General features: G+C 43.4%; 1 protein-coding gene across 46 annotated transcripts in view; it reads left to right on the top strand.

The window, feature by feature from the left end:
* RIMS1 (regulating synaptic membrane exocytosis 1) overlaps window positions 1–21578 on the top strand; it is a 354394-nt gene that overhangs the window by 161315 nt on the left and 171501 nt on the right. For 44 of the 46 annotated variants that reach the window (XR_013226078.1, XM_077307073.1, XM_077306856.1 and 41 more), the window contains one exon: window positions 1194–2065. Coding sequence is in view for 45 of the 46 variants with exons in the window: in XM_077307073.1 (XP_077163188.1) it covers window positions 1194–2065 (872 nt within the window). In the remaining variant the exon portion in view is untranslated. Of the gene's footprint in view, window positions 1–1193; window positions 2066–18630; window positions 18804–19212; window positions 19270–21578 lie in introns of those variants that run through there. The other 2 variants (XM_077307148.1, XM_077307156.1) reach the window with 2 other exon arrangements.

The following is a 21578-nucleotide window of genomic DNA, read 5'->3' as shown; positions in this document are numbered from 1 at the left end:
ATTTTCCTTTTGTGCATGGTTAAGTTTCTAAAAAGCGAATAGTCCTTATTTGACAGTGATTTGATGATATTTTGCTTGTAATGAACTGATGAACCCAAAAGGAGATCTGCGTGAATACTCAAGGTAAATCTGCTGCTTAAAAGAAATAATACAGGCTGGGATCCAAAGAACAGACATGCATGCTTGTTAAAGAACCATGCATGTGCTTGGAATGCCTTGCTTCCTGTTTCTGCCAAAGCAGCTTCTTTTGAAAATGAACACTGTCCCTTTGGTAGCGTACCCTGCAGCAGACACAGCTAAGAGCAGTGCTTTGGCCGTATGCTGCGTTCTGTACTGTGTGTTCACACTGCTGCCTTGGAAATTAGCCACTGCCCAAAGGTGGCAGCCAGCCAGGAATGTATTGTTCTTTACTAGCTGGGAAGATGATGAAGTACTTAGAAGATGCAGTAGTTTCTCTGTGATATTAAAGGTAAGGGGTAAGAGTTCTTGGATTAATTATCTTTTTTATGAGCAATGGTGTTCAGGTATAATTTAATTGTGCCGCAGTCATAACTCAGGAACTTTGCGTTCTGATCAGCAGTGGACAGGTCCTCAGCTATGCAATATTTGGATATTAACATACCCATAACATACCCTAAGCCCACTGAAGTGCATGAGTATCGCCCTGCTTAAAACAGCGGTGTTAAATTTCTATCCAAAGATAACTTAAGAACTGCTTCTTCGTTTACAGTTTTATACAAACTAGTAGAGTTTTTGCAATCAAGATGCATACAGGCAGTGTGAGAAAGATCTCAGTTTTTTAAAAACCTCTGGGAGTAGAAGGTAGATTCATTTGTTTATACAGGTAGCAAAGCAGAGAAACTTACTGGTGCAAATATTTAGGCTCATAGTGCCTGGTCTTAAATAAACTTTTTAAATGACTTGAGTTTTGATAGATTGACTATTCTTAAAAGTAAAGCTAATTTCTTTAAAACAATTCAGTGATTACTGTGACAAATCATTATGATTTGAAAAATACATTATTGTCAATAATAACATTGGCAAAAGTCTAAATAAATCAAAAACCTGCTCAACCTTTCAACGGTTTTTGCTTGTTGCATTTATATGTCTAGAGATACAAACTGTGCTCGTGTCTTGCCATTTTACTGGAAGTTGTCACCTTCTTTTTCTTTTCTTTTTTCCTTTCACATCAGGAAGAAAGCATCCACGGGCTCTGAACAGAATGGGAAAGGAGGTCTAAAAGGTGAGCGCAAACGTGTGCCCAAATCCTCACTTCAGCAGGGTGAAGGACAAGCAGATGAGAGGGAATTTAAAGAAAGACGTGATGGTAGAAGATTAGAGAAAGGGAGGTCCCAGGACTATTCAGACTTTCCAAAACAATTTGAGGAGGGCAAGGCTATAGAGGAAGAGAAGCAAAGGAAAGAAGATGACTATCACACTCGATACAGGAGTGATCCCAATCTAGCAAGGTATCCTGTGAAACCACACCCCGAGGAGCAACAGATGCGTATGCATGCAAAAGTTTCAAAAGCGCGGCATGAAAGAAGACACAGTGATGTTGCCTTGCCACATACAGAAGTCGAGGAATCTGAGGTATCTGAGAATAAACTAGGAAATCACTCTCAGTTGCAAGGAACTCAGGACACAAAATCTCACTTGGATACTCAGAGAGCATACTCAATAGAAAGAACAGGTGATGTAAGAATTGCCATTTCTAAACAATTAGCTAATCATAGCCCACCAACTCCCAGGCAGAGTGTGGTTCCTTCAGAGCACTTAGAATCAAAAAACCATGATCCCTTTAAAAAAAGCCTAGATCCTAGCTCTGCTATTCTCATTCGGAAAGCAAAGCGGGAGAAAATGGAAACCATGCTAAGGAATGATTCCCTTAGTTCTGACCAGTCAGAATCAGTGCGACCATCTCCTCCAAAGCCTCATAGATCGAAACGGGGTGGAAAGAAAAGGCAAATGTCAGTCAGCAGCTCTGAGGAAGAAGGAGCGTCAACACCTGAATATACCAGTTGTGATGACGTGGAAATAGAGAGTGAAAGTGTCAGTGAAAAAGGTAAGAGTTCTTTTCTTTTTTAAAAAAAGAAATGTTATAAATCTGTATGTTTTATACATGGAAAATATTGCCTCCTGTAATGATTGATTGAAACTGCATCAAAAAAGGGAACTTAAGCTAAATTATAGTCCCCTACCATAGTATTTAATTATAAGGACCAAACTACATCAGGGGATATGGATTTTGTGACCTGCCACAAGCCATTGTATGCGAATGGCGGGATATAAATCATATAAATAAATTTTTGATTGGCTCTCCCATGTTTTTCATCTTTCCCAGAGAGCATATGGGGCAATTAAAACTGGGATTCCAGTGCTGGGCAAAGCTTAATTCTTTTTTCTTTCTCTGCAATTTGCTTCATATAAATTGGTCTCTGGAGGCAGTATTTGTCCTGGTAGAGAAAGCATATTTATTATTGTTCTACTTGGGGACTACAGGGGATGGCATACTTTGGGCAAAAGGAATGGGTGGAATATTCTTTAAAAACAGCCCTGTGGTCCCAGTCCAAATTGACCTCCATTGCTGAAATTTAGAAAAGTTTAACAAAAAAAGGTATCTTTCTAGTTTTCCCTGGGATGTGTCTCAGATTGTTTTAGAATTGTCGGGCTTCTATGTGCCAAGTGGACTTTCCCTGCTTTTGTCTTCTCCTTACATGCTGATGTCAACAATAGAACTTAATTTGAGGAATGTAGGCTAAATTGTGATATATTGCAAAATTAGAGGTAAGCCAGCTGCAAAAATGAAGTGCTGTGGAACTTGAAATATCCTCTGAAAGACCCTGCTCTTGTTTGCTACCCTTCTTGTCAGATGCTGTGGGGCCACTTTACAAAACTAAGTTCCACAAATTTCCTTTCTGGATACACGGTAATGCTAACAGGGATCATGTAGGCCATGTAAATACATGGCTCCATATCACCAATCAGATTTCATGTCCAATGGCACCTTTAAGTCTAACCAAGTTTTATTCAAGGTGTGTTGTGCCCATGAAAGCTCACACCTTGAATAAAACTTTGTTGGATTTAAATGTGTTGTTGGACTGAAATTTTGTTCTACCCATCAGATGTGTCTGTGTTATTGTAACATTGTAAACATGGAGTGAGACCAGTGATTTCAGTCGAGTGGCAGAACATTTTACAAGTTTCCCAAGTGTAACTAAAAGACCAACCCCATACTGAAAGATATGCCCTTTCTTGTGAATTGTACACACAGACACTCACACCTAATTTTGACTAGGTAGTTAATCTGTTATAGCAGTTAATCTGTTATACAGTGTTGGATAAGGTTGGGGAAAGACCATGTTCAATCCCCACACTGTCAGTTGTTTGCTGACAGATTGCAAACAAGTCATCATTTGCATCCTAGGTTACAAGAATACTGTGAATTCTTCTGTCTTGTTCCAGTGCAGGATATCCACCAAATGTAGGATATGTATCAAATAAGCAAGAACATGGTCCATGAAAATGTAAGCATGTTTTTTAGATTCTGGAGTGTTAGGCATGTACTAAACATGAAATCAGTTTTAATTGGCCAAATATTATGGCAAAATCTATTAGAAGCAAGTATTTTATATCTGAAGGGCCTAATTGCACGCTGCATTCCTTTTAGGTCCATTTCAAGTCCTGTTAAACATGATACACACTTAGAGTTTCATTTTGAAATTTTATTTTCAGGCAGTTGTTGAGCTGGGAGATACTGCTATGTATATATAGAGAAAAGGCTCAAGCTTTCTCCCATTTTCCTGACCCAAAATGACCCTAGGGAGCTGCTGTTTGCTGTCCTGGGGAAATGTATTCCTATGTGTCCCTAGCAGAGAAAACAGCTGTTCACAAGGCCCTTTCAGGTCAGGAAACAGCATAGGGGGAATTCTTTAGTCCTTTCTCCCTGTCTGCCATGGTCCTAATCAGAGTACAGCAGAATGAGGTAAGCTGAGGTGCTTTGAACCAAGAGGAAAGGTGATATATAAGTTTTTTTTAATTAATAAATAAGAAGGTGGTAATAAATGCAGTCCCTTTTCATATGGCTGGTGAGGAACCACGTTTTTCTGTGTTTTTCTATATAAAACAATTCCCTGAAACTGGAAAACTAACACAGCAAGCAAACAGTTCTACCCTAACTTTTCTCCTAGTTATGCTATTTAGTTATTTTCAGGGAGTTTTTACATAGGACAGCAATGACAACATGACAGGCTATGAAGGACTTGTGGGGGGGGATGCTCCTCATTTTCCCTTTATTTCTTTCCTCATTCTGTTTCCCTTCTCCAGGCAGCCCCCCATATCCTCACTTGTCCCTGCTTCTGTCTCTCCTTCTCACCCACCAACCAAGCCACCATCTTCAGCTATTGTTTATTTCATTTATACTTTGACTTGTCCACAATGGGGAATCAAAGCTACTTACATCATTCTCCCCTCTTCCATTTTATGCTCCTAACAGCCCTGTGAGGTAGTTTAGGCCTAAAGTCACCCAGTAAGCTTCCATAGTGGCATGGGTTCAAACTTGAGACTCCTAAATCTGAATCTGAAATTCTGCCCACCGCTATTGTGAAGTGGCTGCTGTTGAGCCTGGGTGAGTCATGCAAGACATGGAACTTTTCTGCACTAGAAATTTGCATTGCCTTACTCCTTGTCCGGTGTGGAGCAAATTCCAGGTTCTACTTGACATCGATGCTGAGCTGGGGCCATCCCAAATGTGGCCCGACTCAGACTCTTGGTTGCACCGCAACAAGGGAACGCGGCAGATATGTCAGGGCAGGCATGTGTGGCAGGGGAAGAGTCAGGCTGGAACTTGACACCTGGAATACTATTACAACAGTGTCCTAGGAATTTGGGAAACTTAGTTTTATTTATTTGAATTTATTTCATCATATTTCTAGGCTGCTGCTCCCAGCCAGCCACTCACAGCAGGTAACATCTAATCAAAATACAGGATTAAAATTAACACAACATAGAACATTAAACAGTAAAAGTTCCCTCCCACCCCATTGACCTAACTCCACCCCACCCCCCAATAACTGCCAACACCCAGGAAAAGAAGATGCCACCCAGATGTGCCCATATGAAAATCTAGCAAACTAGCAATAAAATAGATTTGGAAAGAAGAACATAAGCTTTCTTCCATTGATTCTTGTGTCCTTAGGGAGAATTTGCAGGGAAAATATAGCTAATCATTGTATGATTTTGAGCTTATATATGATATGGTGAGAACACTTTTTTTCTAAGTCCATGCACCACAATGAAATATGCTTGTGCACCATTTTCACACCCTAAATGCAAGTTTCCCTAAATGTAAATGATACATGAAGACATTGCCCACGATACTTTTCTTCCTGTAGAAACCAAAGCTGACATTACACTGGCTCCCTCCCCAACCTCTAGTGAGACTTCAAGCAGTTTATCTGAGTTGAAACTCAGATGTTACCTGGATTTTCTCAGAGAAAATTCCAAACATCACATATACAAGGCTAGTTCTTCTGATGGATCATTTCTGCATCTAGGGCCCACAGGTGGTCACAGATCTTCATCTCCTAGGTCACGAGCACCTATAAATTGATGTTTTTCCTGAGTTTTGAGAGCAACTGCTTGAATTAAACATGCCTAGAACAAATGTTGTCCTGTAACTTCTCTCTCTTTGTATACATCCTAAGAGGAGCAGCAAAGTAGCAAGGTCATATTTTTAGCATAGATTCAGATACATTGGCTCCTTCTTTTTGCTGCCACATGGCTATGAAGTCACATATCTTCAGGTACTGTTCTTTTGAGCCTCTAGGTCCCATAGTGCTATAGGGTATTAAAAATGGGCCCTGGCTCTGGAAGGACCACTGATATAAGATATGATTTTCCACAGTTCTCCACAGCTGTCACAACTGTCATGGATATCATGTAGGTGGTCCTATGAGCCTAAAGCTGGATTCCTCAGCAGCTGCACTTCATAGAATTGTCATGTTGCATGACTGCTTGATTCACTGAACTTGGTTGATATATGGTCCCATGATAACCATGTCAGCAACTAGCACTAAGAGAAATGATCAGGCATCATTTCAAAGATGGGACCATAAAAAAACAACTGATGGCAGTTAGGACCTTCAAATATTGAATGTCTGTATTAATGTTAAAATTATGGTGGGGTATAAAAATAAATATTTATTTAATTTATTTTATTTATCACCCATTTGCCTAGCCCTTTGGAAGGAAACAGATAGGGAGAACTGAATTGTTTTATCTGATTATCAGTAACTTTTCTGTGAGATGCATGCAGTGGCTACACATGAAGCAGTTAATGGAAATACAGTTTGGACAGAAAGATCTCTTATGTAGAATGCGAGGCTGGTGGCAGTTACAGAACCAGCCGTATCAATGCAGTCTTAGATGCCTGAATTAAGAAAGTAGCTGTTTCACTAGAATGTTCAGGTGACAACAAACAGTACTGCCAATCTCCTAGACAAGATGTGATCTTGAATGTAAAACAGAAGCACATTTTAAAAGCCCTGTTTGTAATCATGTTTTTTTCTCACCCACATTTACCTTTAGTTTACAGTAGTATTGCTTGTCACAAATTCACTCTGAATTGTTCACAAATTAACACTTCCAATAGTGATATGAACTTGAACATTCAGCAAATTTGTGCAGGGGAAACATTAGTTGTGGTGATGGCAGGGAATTGCACTTTACAGAAGGATTAATCTTGCAACCTTTCTAATGTTACAGTTTAGCTCAGGGGAACATTGTGGTTATTATGATAAAACATGTCAGTAATTAGTCCTTCACCCTTAATTTTGTAACCACTGCACCCAATATGGGACAAGGGCATGAATACCTTTAAGGTAATCGGCACCCTGGGTTCCACGTACCTAAGGGACCGCCTAACTGACTGTACCCCCTGAAGGGCATTGTACTCTGACAACTTGAACCAACTGGTGTCCCCTGGCCTGAGACATACATCTGGACTCAACCACGGCCAGGGTCTTTTTGGCCCTGGCCCCCACCTGGTGGAATGAGCTCCTGGAAAAGCTGTGGTCCCTGCAAGAGCTAGTTCAGTTTTGGAGGGCCTGAAAGACAGAGCTCTTCCACCAGACATTGGGTTGTGGCCAATGAACAATAACATCATCAAGTTCTCCCCTTCCTGCAAGAGCCCTCCCCTGGGATGAGAGAGCATCTGGAGGCAATAGCTCACATATGCAGGCTACAATGGTATGGAATAGTACTGGCTCACTGGTTCTGGACACTTAACAACATTATATAACAAATTACATTCAAAACCATAACTAGTTAAAAACAGATTAATGGCTCAGGGCACTCATATAAATCCAAGTATAAATAAAATAAATTGACAGGGGAAGGCATCAGGTAAGCAAACTATTAAAGCTCAACCCAGCAAATATTTGTGACATCTTAACTACCTAGTATTTCTTTCTATTACTTTGGGAGATATCTGAAACTTACTTTTTTTTTTGGTGGTGCCCTTTCTTCCAGTGAAACATATGTGCCTTTTATTCCCTTTGCTTTCTCCCATTCTTTGTTTTATGAGCAAAAATATAAAAGAAGTATTGACCCCTGTTGTCCAGATTTCCCTTATCTGTGCCATCATGAGTCTAATCGTAGCTTGACCTAGAAAATTGTGATAAGGATTAGGTCATGTTGCCCATGGCAACATTAGAAAAGTATTAAATATTATATAAAAACTGGCAGTTGTTTTCAGTAAGGGCAAATCAGGTCAAAAGAGGAATAAAAACACTGCTGTGTAATGCAAGTTGACTTTGCACAGTCCGTTCAATCCCCCACTGTCTCCATCATTTCTGAGGTCTCAGCCTGTACTGTTTGGAGTTATGTAACAGGAAAATACTAGTTGACAATCACTATACATTGTACAAATGTTACCTTGATTATTTAGGCAGGATTATCTGCTTTTAAAACTGAACAGTAAATAATACCATGTTCCTAATGGTTAAACATCCGTTTCAAATAAACAGACTCCTTACCGAACCATGTATATTTATTTATAGTCTGATTGATTTTGGGGGAGGGGGAGGGGGAGTGGGTTGTTTGCTTTTTTTTTCATCCTTCATAGAGGGTCAAGGGTTAGACAATGTCCTGAGTTTTAAATACTCTGGGTTGTTGGGGAGGCTCTTATGTTCTCTTACACTCTTAGATTTTAGATTCTGACATGTATGAGTTTTAAAATACATATTGAGTTTGGTCTAGTTCTAACTGAAGTGGTAATCTTGAGTCCGGGCTATGTTTCTCATTGTAGGTGGGGCTTGCCTTACTGAACACTTCTTGACATTTCTTTCTGCAATCCTTGTTTGATTTAAAATGAGATGTCAGGAAAAAAGATTCTAGTTTAACCTTGTTCCTTAAATGCCAATTTTTTTGTGTGAAAGTTAATATTTTATACAATTTCATTAGTTTATAACATTTACTTCTCTGAAGGTTCTGTAATGTTCAAGGAACCCTGTTTTATCCCTCCATTTCAAAAAAATATTAATTTTGATTATTCTTTTAGGCTAGCATGACATTTATTTTATGCTTTTTAAAACATTTACTTAGTTGTCCACTTTTAAAACGTTTTCCTTTCTGTGAACTGGAAAAAACAGCAGAGATATGAGTGGATCAGCATGGTCCTACATTGTTTAGGTTTCCCTCCCTATAGTAAGCTAGAAGAAGGAGTGAGATTTACAACTCTGGAATTAAGTGGAGTAGAAAATGATTCTCCTCTTCTAGATGTCAGTTGCTTAATGATGAATTGAACAGGAGAATCTAAGGAAGAGGAATCAAACATCAAGGCAAGGTTGCATGGCAAGTTCATAGGGTAGTGGATGATTATAGTGATGATGCCAGCAGATACTGAGATAACTGAGAAGAAATCTTGAAAGGGAAAATAGGATCAGACATCTTGGATGTTGATGACACATGAAAAAGGGAACCGTAAGACCAGCTGTTTGAATTGCAAGATTGTATAGAGAGAGGTACAGTGGGAAAACTGGCTGTCATCATCATCATCTGTACACCGCCCGTGGCGCCGCGGGCGCCACGGACTAAATAAAACAGTAAGGGGTTCTGGGGCGGGATGTGTCCGGGATGAGGAAGGGTCCGGATTGGACCCTTCCTCATGACAGACAACCGGAGGGACCAAACGGCAGGCGCGAAGCGCCTGCCGATTGGTCCCTCCGATTCCCAGCCCCAGCAACTGCGAGCCGCGCTCAGCGCGGCTCGCAGTTGCTCCCGGCCTGACGTGGTGAGAGGCGCGAAGCGTCTCTCACCGCGTCAGGCCGGCCCCAAGGAAGCCCCCGCCGCAAACACAACACAAGACTCCAGCCGCCGAGAAGCTGCAGAAAAAAAAAAAACACCCCCGGAGGAGCCTTTCGCCGCTAGCGCGACGAGAGGCAGCAGAGAAAAAAACCCCTGTAGGAGCTCCAAGCCGCCGCGCCGACGAGAGGCAGCAGAAAAAAATTAACCCTGTAGGAGCCTTTCGCAGATCCAACCAGCAGAAAAAAAAACCCCTGTAGGAGCTCCAAGCCGCCGCGCCGACGAGAGGCAGCAGAAAAAAATTAACCCTGTAGGAGCCTTTCACAGCTCCAAGCAGCAGGAAAAAAAACCCCTGTAGGAGCTCCAAGCCGGCACGCCCACGAGAGCTAGCAGAAAAAAAAAACCCTGCAGGAGCCTTTCACAGCTCCAAGCAGCAGAAAAAAAAACCCTGTAGGAGCCTTTCCCAGCTCCAAGCAGCAGAAAAAAAAACCCTGTAGGAGCCTTTCGCAGATCCAAGCAGCAGAAAACAAAACCCTGAAGGAGCCTTTTGCAGATCCAAGCAGCAGAAAACAAAACCCTGAAGGAGCCTTTTGCAGATCCAAGCAGCAGAAAACAAAACCCTGAAGGAGCCTTTTGCAGATCCAAGCAGCAGAAAAAAAAACCCTGTAGGAGCCTTTTGCAGATCCAAGCAGCAGAAAACAAAACCCTGAAGGAGCCTTTTGCAGATCCAAGCAGCAGAAAAAAAAACCCTGTAGGAGCCTTTTGCAGATCCAAGCAGCAGAAAACAAAACCCTGAAGGAGCCTTTCCCAGCTCCAAGCAGCAGGAAAAAAAACCCCTGTAGGAGCTCCAAGCCGGCACGCCCACGAGAGCTAGCAGAAAAAAAAAACCCTGCAGGAGCCTTTCACAGCTCCAAGCAGCAGAAAAAAAAACCCTGTAGGAGCCTTTCACAGCTCCAAGCAGCAGAAAAAAAAACCCTGTAGGAGCCTTTCGCAGATCCAAGCAGCAGAAAAAAAAACCATGTAGGAGCCTTTCGCAGATCCAAGCAGCAGAAAACAAAACCCTGAAGGAGCCTTTCCCAGCTCCAAGCAGCAGGAAAAAAAACCCCTGTAGGAGCTCCAAGCCGGCACGCCCACGAGAGCTAGCAGAAAAAAAAAACCCTGCAGGAGCCTTTCACAGCAGCAGAAAAAAAAAAACCCTGTAGGAGCCTTTCACAGCTCCACGCAGCAGAAAAAAAAAGCACCTGCTGGTGTCCCCTGGGTCCTAGCGCCCATTGCATTCCTGGTTGCAATGGGCTTTCTTGCTAGTAACATATAAAATTGTGCCCATACTTCTGATGACATATTGACTATTCCAAAGTCTCCGGGCAGAGACCTGCCCACACCAGGAGGCTTTAGATCACTCAAGATGCAACCGCCCCTTTTTTGTAGGCAAAGCTTTGTCTATGAAGGTGAGGGCATTTAAAGAGAGTATGCTACTGTGTTACAGGTGCGGGGTTGTAATGAGCAGTTGTCATACAAGGGGCCCAGTCCATTAAAGTGCTCCCCCCTGCTTTGGCAGGCTGGATGGGAGCCCTATGGGGCTGTTATGGTCAGCTGTAAAACAGGGTCCTTCTCCTTGAAAACATGCCCCCTCCCCTTTCCAGGCTGTCAGGCAGTGTTTAAATGGACTAGCCCCACATTACAGCTGATCCTGACAGCCCTGTGACTGTCATGATCAGCTGTTATACAGTCCACATTCCCTTTCAATACTCCCCCCCCACACACACACACACACTCACCTTCACAGGCTGGGGGGGGATATTGAGAATGCAGGTGGCCTATAGCCCATTGTATTTTTTGTCCAATGGGTTACTGCTACTAACATATAAAGGGGTGTGTGTACGTCTGACGATTATTGGGGGGGGGGGAGAAAAGATAGGTGAGCTTTGAATAACCACCATTCTAGTTTCTCTGGTGGGTAATGTCAGAAATGATGCAGCCCAGGTTGGATAATGAAATTGCATAAGCAGCATTCCACATTTTTAAAACTTATTTTACAGTTAGTACAATTCACTAACAATGCTGAAACATGCATGTTGTTGATGTTCAGTTACATACTTTCAGTCAGGCTCCCTGCCTCTTCTACCAAACATGGCAATTGAAGGCAGACAGTGTGGATTCTCTTTTCTCCTCATGAGTAGGAGCAGGATAGAGCACCAGAGGTGAGAAGGTAAAAGAAATGTATGCTCCTTCTGGACATGCTTTTCTTGTTCCTCTTTTTTGCTTTCAATTCATAATTGTACAACAGGTGGGCAGTCATGATTACTATTAACAGTGCATTCTGCAGTAAGCTCAGTGCAAGGCCCACATTTACCAGCCATGGGAGAGGGTGGGTGACTCTATCCACCTAGCACAAGATCCTTGTAAAACCCCTGCAAAAAAAAAAAAAAACTTTCCCCCTTTCATGAAAAAGCGTAGACTTTCCACTCCCCTTAAAAAAAACATTCTGGAGATATTTGCTTCGCCTCTCACCCCCCTTCCACTCAGACACTATATTGATTATGGTTTTACAAGCAACAAGACTATGTTTTGTGCACTCATGCAAATGTGGTGGGGGGGAAGGTAAGCAGACAGAACTGATCTAAAAAAAAGAACATCGTTTTGCAAATAGGATGTTGTTCTTACGTAATTGCATTATCTTGCACGTGTAGAAAAAAATTAAATGCAACAAAGAACATGATGGGAGGATGACTCTTTCCCACAACAAATGTGGAAAGCATGCAGCGGATTGCATCCTGGAAAGATGAAGAAAAATCTGAACAAAAGGCACTAATGCAGAACACCTGGTACAGAGTCGAAGGATCCCTTGTAGATTCAACACACTAGAAAAAATATGTAAGAACACAATGTGTAAATGGGCTCTCTCTCACATGCAATGGTTTGAGCAAGCCCACTCTGATGTGATGCTTTGGCTCCCAGCCCCATCCATCCTCTCTCTCTGTCTCTCTGTCTCTCTGTCTCTCTCCCTCCCTCCTGTCCTTCCTCCCCTTCAACATGTTAGCTAACAATGTCAGCAAGAAGGAGCTCAACTCCAACCATGATGAGGCCAAAGAGATCTCAGGTGGCCTATACAAACAGCCAGATCAGGACTACTCTTGGCTGGATCAACTCCTCCTCCCATTTCCTATCTTATCCGGGTGGCTATTAGGGCATTCTAGGACTTTTCCTATCAGTTCCTTTGAGTGAACTTTTAGCAAAGTAGCTAAGCCAGGAGCTTATTACACTTGCTAACATTGGATTTGCAGCTATCTAGAGAGCTTGAAAGAGTGGGATTTAATGTGAGAACGGACATTAGTTGGGTCTAATGTCATCCAGTAGTTCTTCCAAGCAGCCACTTTTCAGAGGTACAATACAGGTCTTAAATAATATAATAATAAGTATAGTCTGGAAATCAGTTGTAACTTCAGGCCTCACCAGGAGGTTGACATGGCAACCCTAAGGCCAGATCTATACTTTTTGCAGAGTCCACTGGCCCCACTTGAATGTTCATTCTGTTCACCTAAACACCCTCCCACACTCAGAGGCATGATGTAAAGTACATGCAAGTGGTCTGTATTCCTGAGAGCATTGGTTTACAGGGGGGACACCATTGCATGTCCCTATAATGACACTGACAACCAACTCTTTGATGTGAAATTTGCCACAACTTTATTACAACAACATAACTTTTTACACAGCATGGGTTCACTTGTGTTGGCTCTCTTGTGGTCAGTTGATCACAAGGCAGCCTTTGACCTCAGCAGGCAATGCCACAGGTCCCCCTGGCAAGCCCGCCTGGTTCTCCAGTCCCAAATGGCCTGCTGATTCCCCTGGGAGGTGGCAGTGTTGGGAACCCATTGAGGCATCAACCTCTCTTGGGTTTCCTTGCCACCTGGAATTACGGTACTGTCGTCCAGCTTCCTCCTCCATGAATGGGGGTTGCCTGGCTCCACTTGCCCACAACCTCTTATGGAGGCCCCCTGTATTGAGCAGGCCAGCATGCAGGCTTGGCATGCTTCACTAATGGATCCACCCCATGCTAGAAACCCACCACTGAGCCGGAGAGAGGGCATCCTCCTCCCACGCTCCTGCCAATTGTCTGACTTTGCAGCTACCCCAATAGTGCATGCTTAATTCCCTGTACCCAAGTGTTCATCCCCAACTCAGTTAAATGGGATCCACCATTACAGTATAAGGCCCACTGTCTGTGTGCCAAATGATCTTACCCCACTTCATCCCAGGAACTTGCCCACTGCCTTGTTGACCTTCCTCCAGGTTGGGTCCACTTGGTCCAGAGGGATGGTACCCTGCCAAACAATTCACTCAAATAGGGTGGACCATAAGATGTGGACTGCCAGTAGCTGCTGCTGAGCAATCTGCAAGTCTTATACAATCTATCTGGCCGCACCCAGTAAAGCTGGGCGGGAGGTGCCTTGGCTGCAGAGCCAAGCCTGAGTCACCACACAAGAGCAAGGCCAGTGTCCAGTCTGGGTCATTACACCTGCCAAAGCAAACAGAGTTGGGGCCAAGGTGAAGAGTGGCTGGAAGATAACTGAGGTCAGGATCCAGGTAAGCGGGTTAGTCATCAAAGCCAGTCCAGTTACCAGGAGCGAAATTGAGAGCCATATGCCAAGGTCAGGGAAGGCAGTAGGAAATCATGCAGGAGTTTGCAGAGCAAAGGGAATCCAAGCCAGGCGGGAGGGTTTCTGCATAGATTGCACCAACGCCGAGGAACTGCTGGTGATTCCTTGCCTAAAAGCAACCTAGCTAATTGGCTGCACCTGGGGGAGGATTCATTCATCCTCCCTAGGAGCCATCCCAGCTGGACCCGATCTACTTAGACAGTGTGCCTGCAGTCTTTGGCTCGTCTGGCATTCTGTGAAATCCGATCTTCTATGTACCCTTAGTCTTTCTGGGGAGCTATCTGGACTAGACTGCACTTGTTGCTGTACAAGAGTTGCATCTCAGAAATAGACTGGTTCATTTCTGCTGTTCTCCTCTGTGCATTCAGAGGCATCCCTCTGCTCTGACCGCAGTTGGTTAATTTATGGCAGCTGGCTTGGCAGCTGGCTCTGGTTGCTGTGGCAACACCTTGGAGACGGGAGGTGTCAGCGGGGGCATGACACATGGTGGTGAGGCAGTGTCCTGGTAACCTTGGGAGATCATTCCTGCCCAGTTGTATGAGGATGATGTCCGGGGCACCCATTGGAATGCACCACAGCTGCCAAGTTGTCCAGGAATGAGGCCCACTGCATACCACGGTGCCTGACCCATGAGACCCAAAGCTGGCCTTCCAGTTCCAGACGACTACTCCAACCAGACCTGAATTTATAACAGGCCACCCGAAACATGATGCTGTGGGCAGTGACCAATGCTGTCAGGATATTTGGTCTGAGCCCTGTAACATCAAAAACAATTAGAGCAAAAGGTTCAGGTGCACATAACACTTATACACTGATAACCACCATCTGCCCATGGGCATGACCCTGTCCACCGACAACCCGCGTACAGCTGCTTGGGTGGCTGCCCTGATATGGAAGGAATGGATCCCCCTCGAACCAAGATAACTCATCTGTGAAATCATTAGAGGACCCAGGTACATGCTAAAAGTTATGCTCCCCTCCAGGCAGGCCCGCTCAAGCCTTTGCACTAGGTGCATGACTCGTTCAGACCTGCTGGACTGCTTGTTAATGATGCATACCACTGCCTGGTTGTTGCACCAGAAAAGTACTCGTTTGTTCTGGAACAGTTCGCCCCACATTACAACTGCCATCAACACTAGGAAAAGTTCTAGGAAAGTGAGATCCCTAAGGATGTCTGAACCTGCCCGTTCTGCTGGCCATCGCTGGGCACATCACCTGTTGTCATAAAAGACCCCAAACCCCAGGCTGTCTGCAGCATCAGAATGAACCTGAGAAGTGAATTCTCAGTGGACAGTGGGGTCTGCCATATCGCCACAGTGTTGAACCCCTTTAGGAAATCCTTCCATACTGCAAAGTCCTCCTTCAAGGACCGCGTCAACCATATGTGGTGATTGGCTGCAGTGATTCCAGCTGTGGCTGTAGCTAGACAAGCACAGAAGGCACATCCTGGTGACACTGCCTTGCAGGTGAACATAAGATGCTCCAGAATCACCTGCATCTACCTTAGGCTGCATTTACACTTCTGCATCATGTCCTCCAGCAGCCCCTATAAGGCCCTCACTTTGTCTAGTGGTAGTTTGGACAGCCCAGCTTCAGAGTCTAAGAACATCCCCAGATATGACAGGCAAACTGAGAGGCCCTCTGTTTTTCCAGCCACTGGCAGCACTCCCGGTTCCCTAGCCAGCATTTGAAATGCCACTAGCCGATATTCTCAGGCAGGGGAGTTTGCCAGGCCAATAAATAGAAGGTCATCGTGATAATGGATGCCAAGGGGACTTTCAGTCCAGTCCTTCAGCACCCACTCCAAGAAGGTGCTGAAGAGCTCAAAAGCCACACAGGCAAAGCGTACCCATGGGCATGGCTTTGTCCATGTGCAAGCCACCCTGAAAATAACAGCCTAAGAGACAAAAGTCATCACACGCACCAGCAGCAGGGGAAATGCAGACTGAGCATCGCATTTCACTATCAGTGCACCCCATCCACAGGCCTACATCAGGGTTATCACATAGTCTAATGATGCATGACTTACTAAGCAGACCTGTGGTGCAATCACTAATGTGCTTCTGGGATATGACAGGTAGTGAATTAGCCTGTATTGCCCCAGTGACTTCTTTTGCACCTCACCTAGAGGGAACACTCTTAGGTTAGGGAAAGGTGGCTGGGGTTAGGACCCGGCATTCTGCCCACATCGCACTCCTTGGCAAGTTTTTCCACTACAATGTCAGGTAACTGAATGGCTGACTTAAGGTTAATACCAGTCGTAGCAGTCCTCTGACCCATAAACAGTATGTGAAAGCCATTGGTGAAATTGGAAGCCAGGTATGCCGCTGTTGCTGTGTCTGGATACTGTCTTAGCACGGGAAGCAGGGCAGGTACCCAAATGGGGGTAACCATCAGAGTACACAACTCCAGCTGCCGTTATCTGCCGGCGGCTTTGGAAGGTCCCAACCCTCCTTTCTTTAGAGCAGGCTGGCCCTCCCCTGAAAGGGGGCCTAGCTCAAACTCAGTTTATTTTATTTTAGATTTTTATACCGCCCTTCCATACAGCTCTGGGCGGTTTAGGGCATTCCTGCCTTTGATGTGCCCCACCACAGTGCTTGAAGTGGCACCGGCATCTCTGGCAAGTCCCTTTGTTATACTCCCAACAATTCCCCCAGATTTTCTTCTTGCCACTCAGCTTTTGCTTATCTGGGTCCATCCGGTATACATAAAAGCCCACCTTCATGATCCATGCATCATGGTCCTTGTGATCCCAACAACTTTACTATTACTGGAAGCCTTTTCTCAGGCCTTCATGTCACATGCAATTACCATCGGATCACCGGAAAGCACTTTTGCCTCCAATACATTAGTGAGATGGCGTCCTTTTCTAGGTAGGCAGCCACTACCAGGAAGAGATATTGTGCATACCCCCTTAACTGATTGGTAAATGATCAGTCCACCAATACTGGGTCCTTGAGGCTGTTTTTCTGGCAGGGACCTGTCTTTGGGGTATCTTCCTCTAGATGCACAAGATCAAAGATGTCCACATTGTAGTGGTCCAGCACCCTGTTCCATTTCCCCCCTGACAGATTGGTGCCAAGTGGATTGTCTCCCACTGGGTAACCCATTCAGTATTGCGGAAATCCATGGCGTGGTGACAGAGAAATGAGAGAAGTTGGTTAATTGTGCATCAAGTGCAATGCAGAAGTCAAGGGGGCATGGACAAAGTACAGCTGTTGATATCTGGTAGTGAGAAGTTCATTAATAATTTTAGAGAGGAATGTATTCGTGAAAAGCAGAGGCTGCAAACCAGGTTATTTGGAGCCAGTATTTAGTTAGAAGAGTGAAATGTTGTAGGAATTTACTGGGGAACAGAAATCTGACAATATCATGGTGATAGAATGGACCAAGAGAATCTGGGGCATCCTTGTGGTTGACTATTGGTCAGAAGAGAGGTAAGGAAGCTTGAATAGTGGAGATGATCAGATTGCAACCAGGGCTCAGTGGAAGAGATTATTAAGAGAGCATATGGCTGGGGGCAGGGTTATTTATACAGTTTGTATTATTTAGTGCTTCATGTTAATATTAGAAGCTGTCATGGTAGCTCCTGTGGAGAATCTCTAAATAAGTACTATGAGGGAAGGGAAAGGGATTGAGGTAGGTTGAAGCTTGGCCAGAGAAACTGTGCAGAATAGATTTAGTTTCAACAAGTGCTTAGCAGCCCACGACATACATGGAGTGCATAAGGAAGAGCTGGCACTTCAGAAGAACAGTAGGTCAAAGAAGTATAGTTGGGTATATTCTGGACATGAGGCTGCCCATTCCACAAGGATACGGTATAGAGAGATATAGCGAGTAGGGGACTTGGATGAGTGAAAATTTCCATCTCCCATCTACCGCTCTATCCCAGTGCACATTCATATGCTGTCCTTGCATATTGGAAGGTGCCTGCCAACAACACTTGACGAAATTTGGGGTCTGCAGTGGGAGAGGGAAGACCCTCTTCTTTGCTAGTGAAAAACAAAGTTTATATCTTTGTTTTATATCTACTACCTTTTGGCAGAAGCCTGTCCTGCCTAATAACTTCGAGAAATAACCATCAAACAATTGTCCCTAGTCCATCTCTGAAACAGACAGTCTATGGGGCGGCGGGGGGGGGGGTCTTTATAGGGGCTTGTCTTCTTTCTAGTTCTAATTACAAAACTTTGGTTACTTCCTATGAATTAATGGCTTTCTGTTTTGCCTTGTGAATAATAGTCCAGTAAAATTCAGCCTAACAGTGATAAAATGAAAGCATAGCTGCAGCATTATTATCGATTGCGCTGATGTTTGTGCTTCCGTATGGCATTACCCTGTGTCAGGTTCCAGTGGATAAAACATTTATTTTGCGTTCTCTTTGGGGGGGAAGCAGTGTTTTGCATCCTGTTTCATGAGGCAGTCAATTCAAGTCTCCCAAAATCATTAAGGATTGCCCACAGCCAGAGTGGCTTTTTAGCATTGCGCTGAGCATGTATAGATGAATGCGGGAATCGATGCTGCCTCTATGCTGCAGGGATTTGTATTGATGACAGTGGTTCTTATGGCCTTGCTTGGTGTCACTGTGGAATGTTTGACATTGCTGAATAATTTGGCCTCGAGTCAGCAGACAAGGACTACCAGACTTTTCTTACGGCTTTTGCTCTTGTTTGCATGGGGCATTTCCCTTCCTCTCTTGCGGTTTCGGGCTGGCAACAGTGACAGGCTGGGATTCAGCAGTCTGCTTGAAGCTGGTTCTGCTTCTTTAGGCAGTCTGAGCTGATGCTGCTATGTTTGCTGGTTTCCTTCAGTTTCTCCTTCATACGTTGCATTCAGGGACAGGTAATCCAGTGGCATTGCCAGAATGAGATGTTGTAAATGGCTGCAAAAATAATATTATCAATGCAGCTGAATTTGGAAAGGGTCTCAGTTTGAAAATATGATGTATTAACAATTGTGGCTTTTTGGGTTGTAAGCACAAAGCCATTTTGCTCTCGGGGGCGTTCCTCAAATTCAAGATACTTATTGCATATTTAATCTATATATAAAGAAGTATAGTTTGATATTTGGGGTGTGACATTTTCAAAAAATGAATGTGTTTTTAGAATAATAAAATATGCTGAGCTTATGTCTGAATTGCAGTAAAATTTGTTCTAAGTCATAGATAATATTGCATGTTGCAGAATAGAATGAGATTTTGGAGGTGTTTATGGTCAGGGAACAAATAATCATTCAGATGTATTATTTTTAGCTAATCTATTTGGCAGAAGAGAGTTGATGTGCCCTGCATCTCCTGAGTCATGTTGTGGTTAGTAAATTTCATAGCCTTAAATCCAGTTGCTGTATATCGTCTATTTACTGTCATGTGACATACTGTTAAAAATCTTTTTAAATACAGTGTGTCTAGATAAAAGCATTTCCTTTTCATTTTATGTAATTTATGTAATTTACAAATTGGGATATTTATGAATTTGTTATTTAGCACTATTCAAAGCAACTGAGGTTCTACAAGCCACAGATGGCCACCCAAGCTTTGCCTAGCCCAACCCAAAACAATTAGCGCAGGATCTATAAATATATAAATAAATATGTAAAATATACAGATTTCATGTGTCATAATATAATGGAGCTGGTTTTCTTCAACATTATTATGACTATTATGATCAAAGGGTTTATGTTTGTTTTGCTTTTTAAAATTAGGCCAGACAGATAAGGATGAGAGAAATAAGAACTTGTTTCTTAATGTTTATCTGTACTGGAGCTCCTTGTTGTATTTTGCTTCCTTTCAGTTGACTCTGTACTTTTCTTTCCCATATGTTCTGGTGCCATCCTTTCACAATTACTATGGTTTTTCACGCCTGGATACATGTGCATAATCTCAGCTTGATTTAGATGCCACCCGGGAGAGGGGCTTTAAGTTAGGAAATAACCCCTTTCAAAACAGGGTAGCTGCTGTGAATACGATTATTTTTTAAACTTCTGTCCATGTAATATTGTGAGAGAATGAAGGAAATAAGTGGGGATTTTGGAAGACTAAGAAGCAAGCCTGTTGAAGATGAAGATTTACCCTAGCCTTGCGGCTGACATGCTTAATGTGCAACATTTCTTTCTTTTCTTTCTTTTTTGAGACAGGGAAGTATTTAATTAGATGACCCTTTTCCAGGGATAGGCTGTACAGTGTGAGTTTTCTAAACATGTAATTTGTATCCAATAAGTAATATGAGATTAAATATGAATAGGCCGAGATTCCAAGTTCACCTCTGTGTAACTGGTTAAAATTATTTTTATCATTCTTTCCCCCAGTCTAGTAAGCAAACTACAACTATTCTCAGATCCTACAGTAGTAACTGAGACTTTGGCAGGGTGGGACCAGGTATTTTCAGATGTTAGAGACAATTCTGACTCATCCTATCACTCTACTGAGCCATGGCTCAATGGCAGAGCACCTGCTTGGCATACAGAAGGGTCAAAGTTCAATCCCAAGCATCTCTAGCGTAAACGCTGAGGCAGTTGGTGATGGTGGAAGACCTTTACCAGAAATACAAGAAAGCTGCAGTCAGTATAAATAAGCAGTAATGACTTTGATGAATCAGTGGTTTGCTTTAGCATAAGGCAACTTCATGTAATTTTTCATGCACTTTGTAACGTATCTCCAGCCTAAGGAGTCTTCCTGTAACTTGGATCTCCATTGTTATGCCTGCAGGTACTAGGAGGCCAGCAACTGTATGTATGTATGTATGTATGTATGTATGTATGTATGTATGTATGTATGTATGCATGCATGCATGCATGCATGCATGCATGCATGCATGCATGCATTCATTCATTCATTCATTCATTCATTCATTCATTCATTCATTCCATTTGTGTGGAAGTCTCAGGGCAGTTCTCATAAAACGTAAACAGAACAATACATCAAATTCAATGTTTATAATGAATGAAAGGCCACAGTAATAATAACAATAAACAGAGAAAATAACATTCTAACATACTGAACAATCTAACAGACACATGGTTGGTCATATTTGTTGCATGGGTTCAAGGGAGGAAGGTTTGGGGGTCCAGTAGATGTTGTTTAGTTTCGATTGACCTCAACCAAATGCCTGGTGGAGGAGCTCCCTTTTGCAGTCCCTTTTGCAAACTCCTTTTAATTCCGTTAGGGTCCTGATCTCCTATGGGAAATTGTTCCATCAGGTAGGGGCCAGGACAGAGAAGGCTCTGGCCCTGGTTGAGGTCAAGCAGACTTCTTTGGGGTCAGAGATCACTAGCTGATTGGAGGTGGCAGAGTGCAGAGCTCTTTGAGTGGTGCAGCCAGAGAGATGGTCTTTCAAGTACACTGAGCCCAGACCAAGACCATAAGCCTGATCAGGAATTTGATTGGTAGCCAGCGCAGTTGTTGGAGGACGGGCTGAGTGTGGAACATCCATGTTATTGCTGTGAGGACCCTGGCTGCCGCATTACGAACCAGTTGCAGTTGTCAGATCAAAATTAAAGGTAGACCTGCATAGAGCAAGTTGCAGAACTCTAGCCTAGAGGTGACTGTCGAATGGATCACTGTAGCTAGGTGTTCTGGAGCCAAGTAGGAAACTAGTATTTTGGCTTGGTGAAGGTGATAGA

Source organism: Paroedura picta, chromosome 1 (genome assembly GCF_049243985.1).
Source record: "Paroedura picta isolate Pp20150507F chromosome 1, Ppicta_v3.0, whole genome shotgun sequence".
In the NCBI taxonomy this organism is placed as follows: Eukaryota; Metazoa; Chordata; class Lepidosauria; order Squamata; family Gekkonidae; genus Paroedura; species Paroedura picta.
Note: the sequence above shows the minus strand (reverse complement) of the source record. Positions and strands in the feature narration are given on the sequence as shown.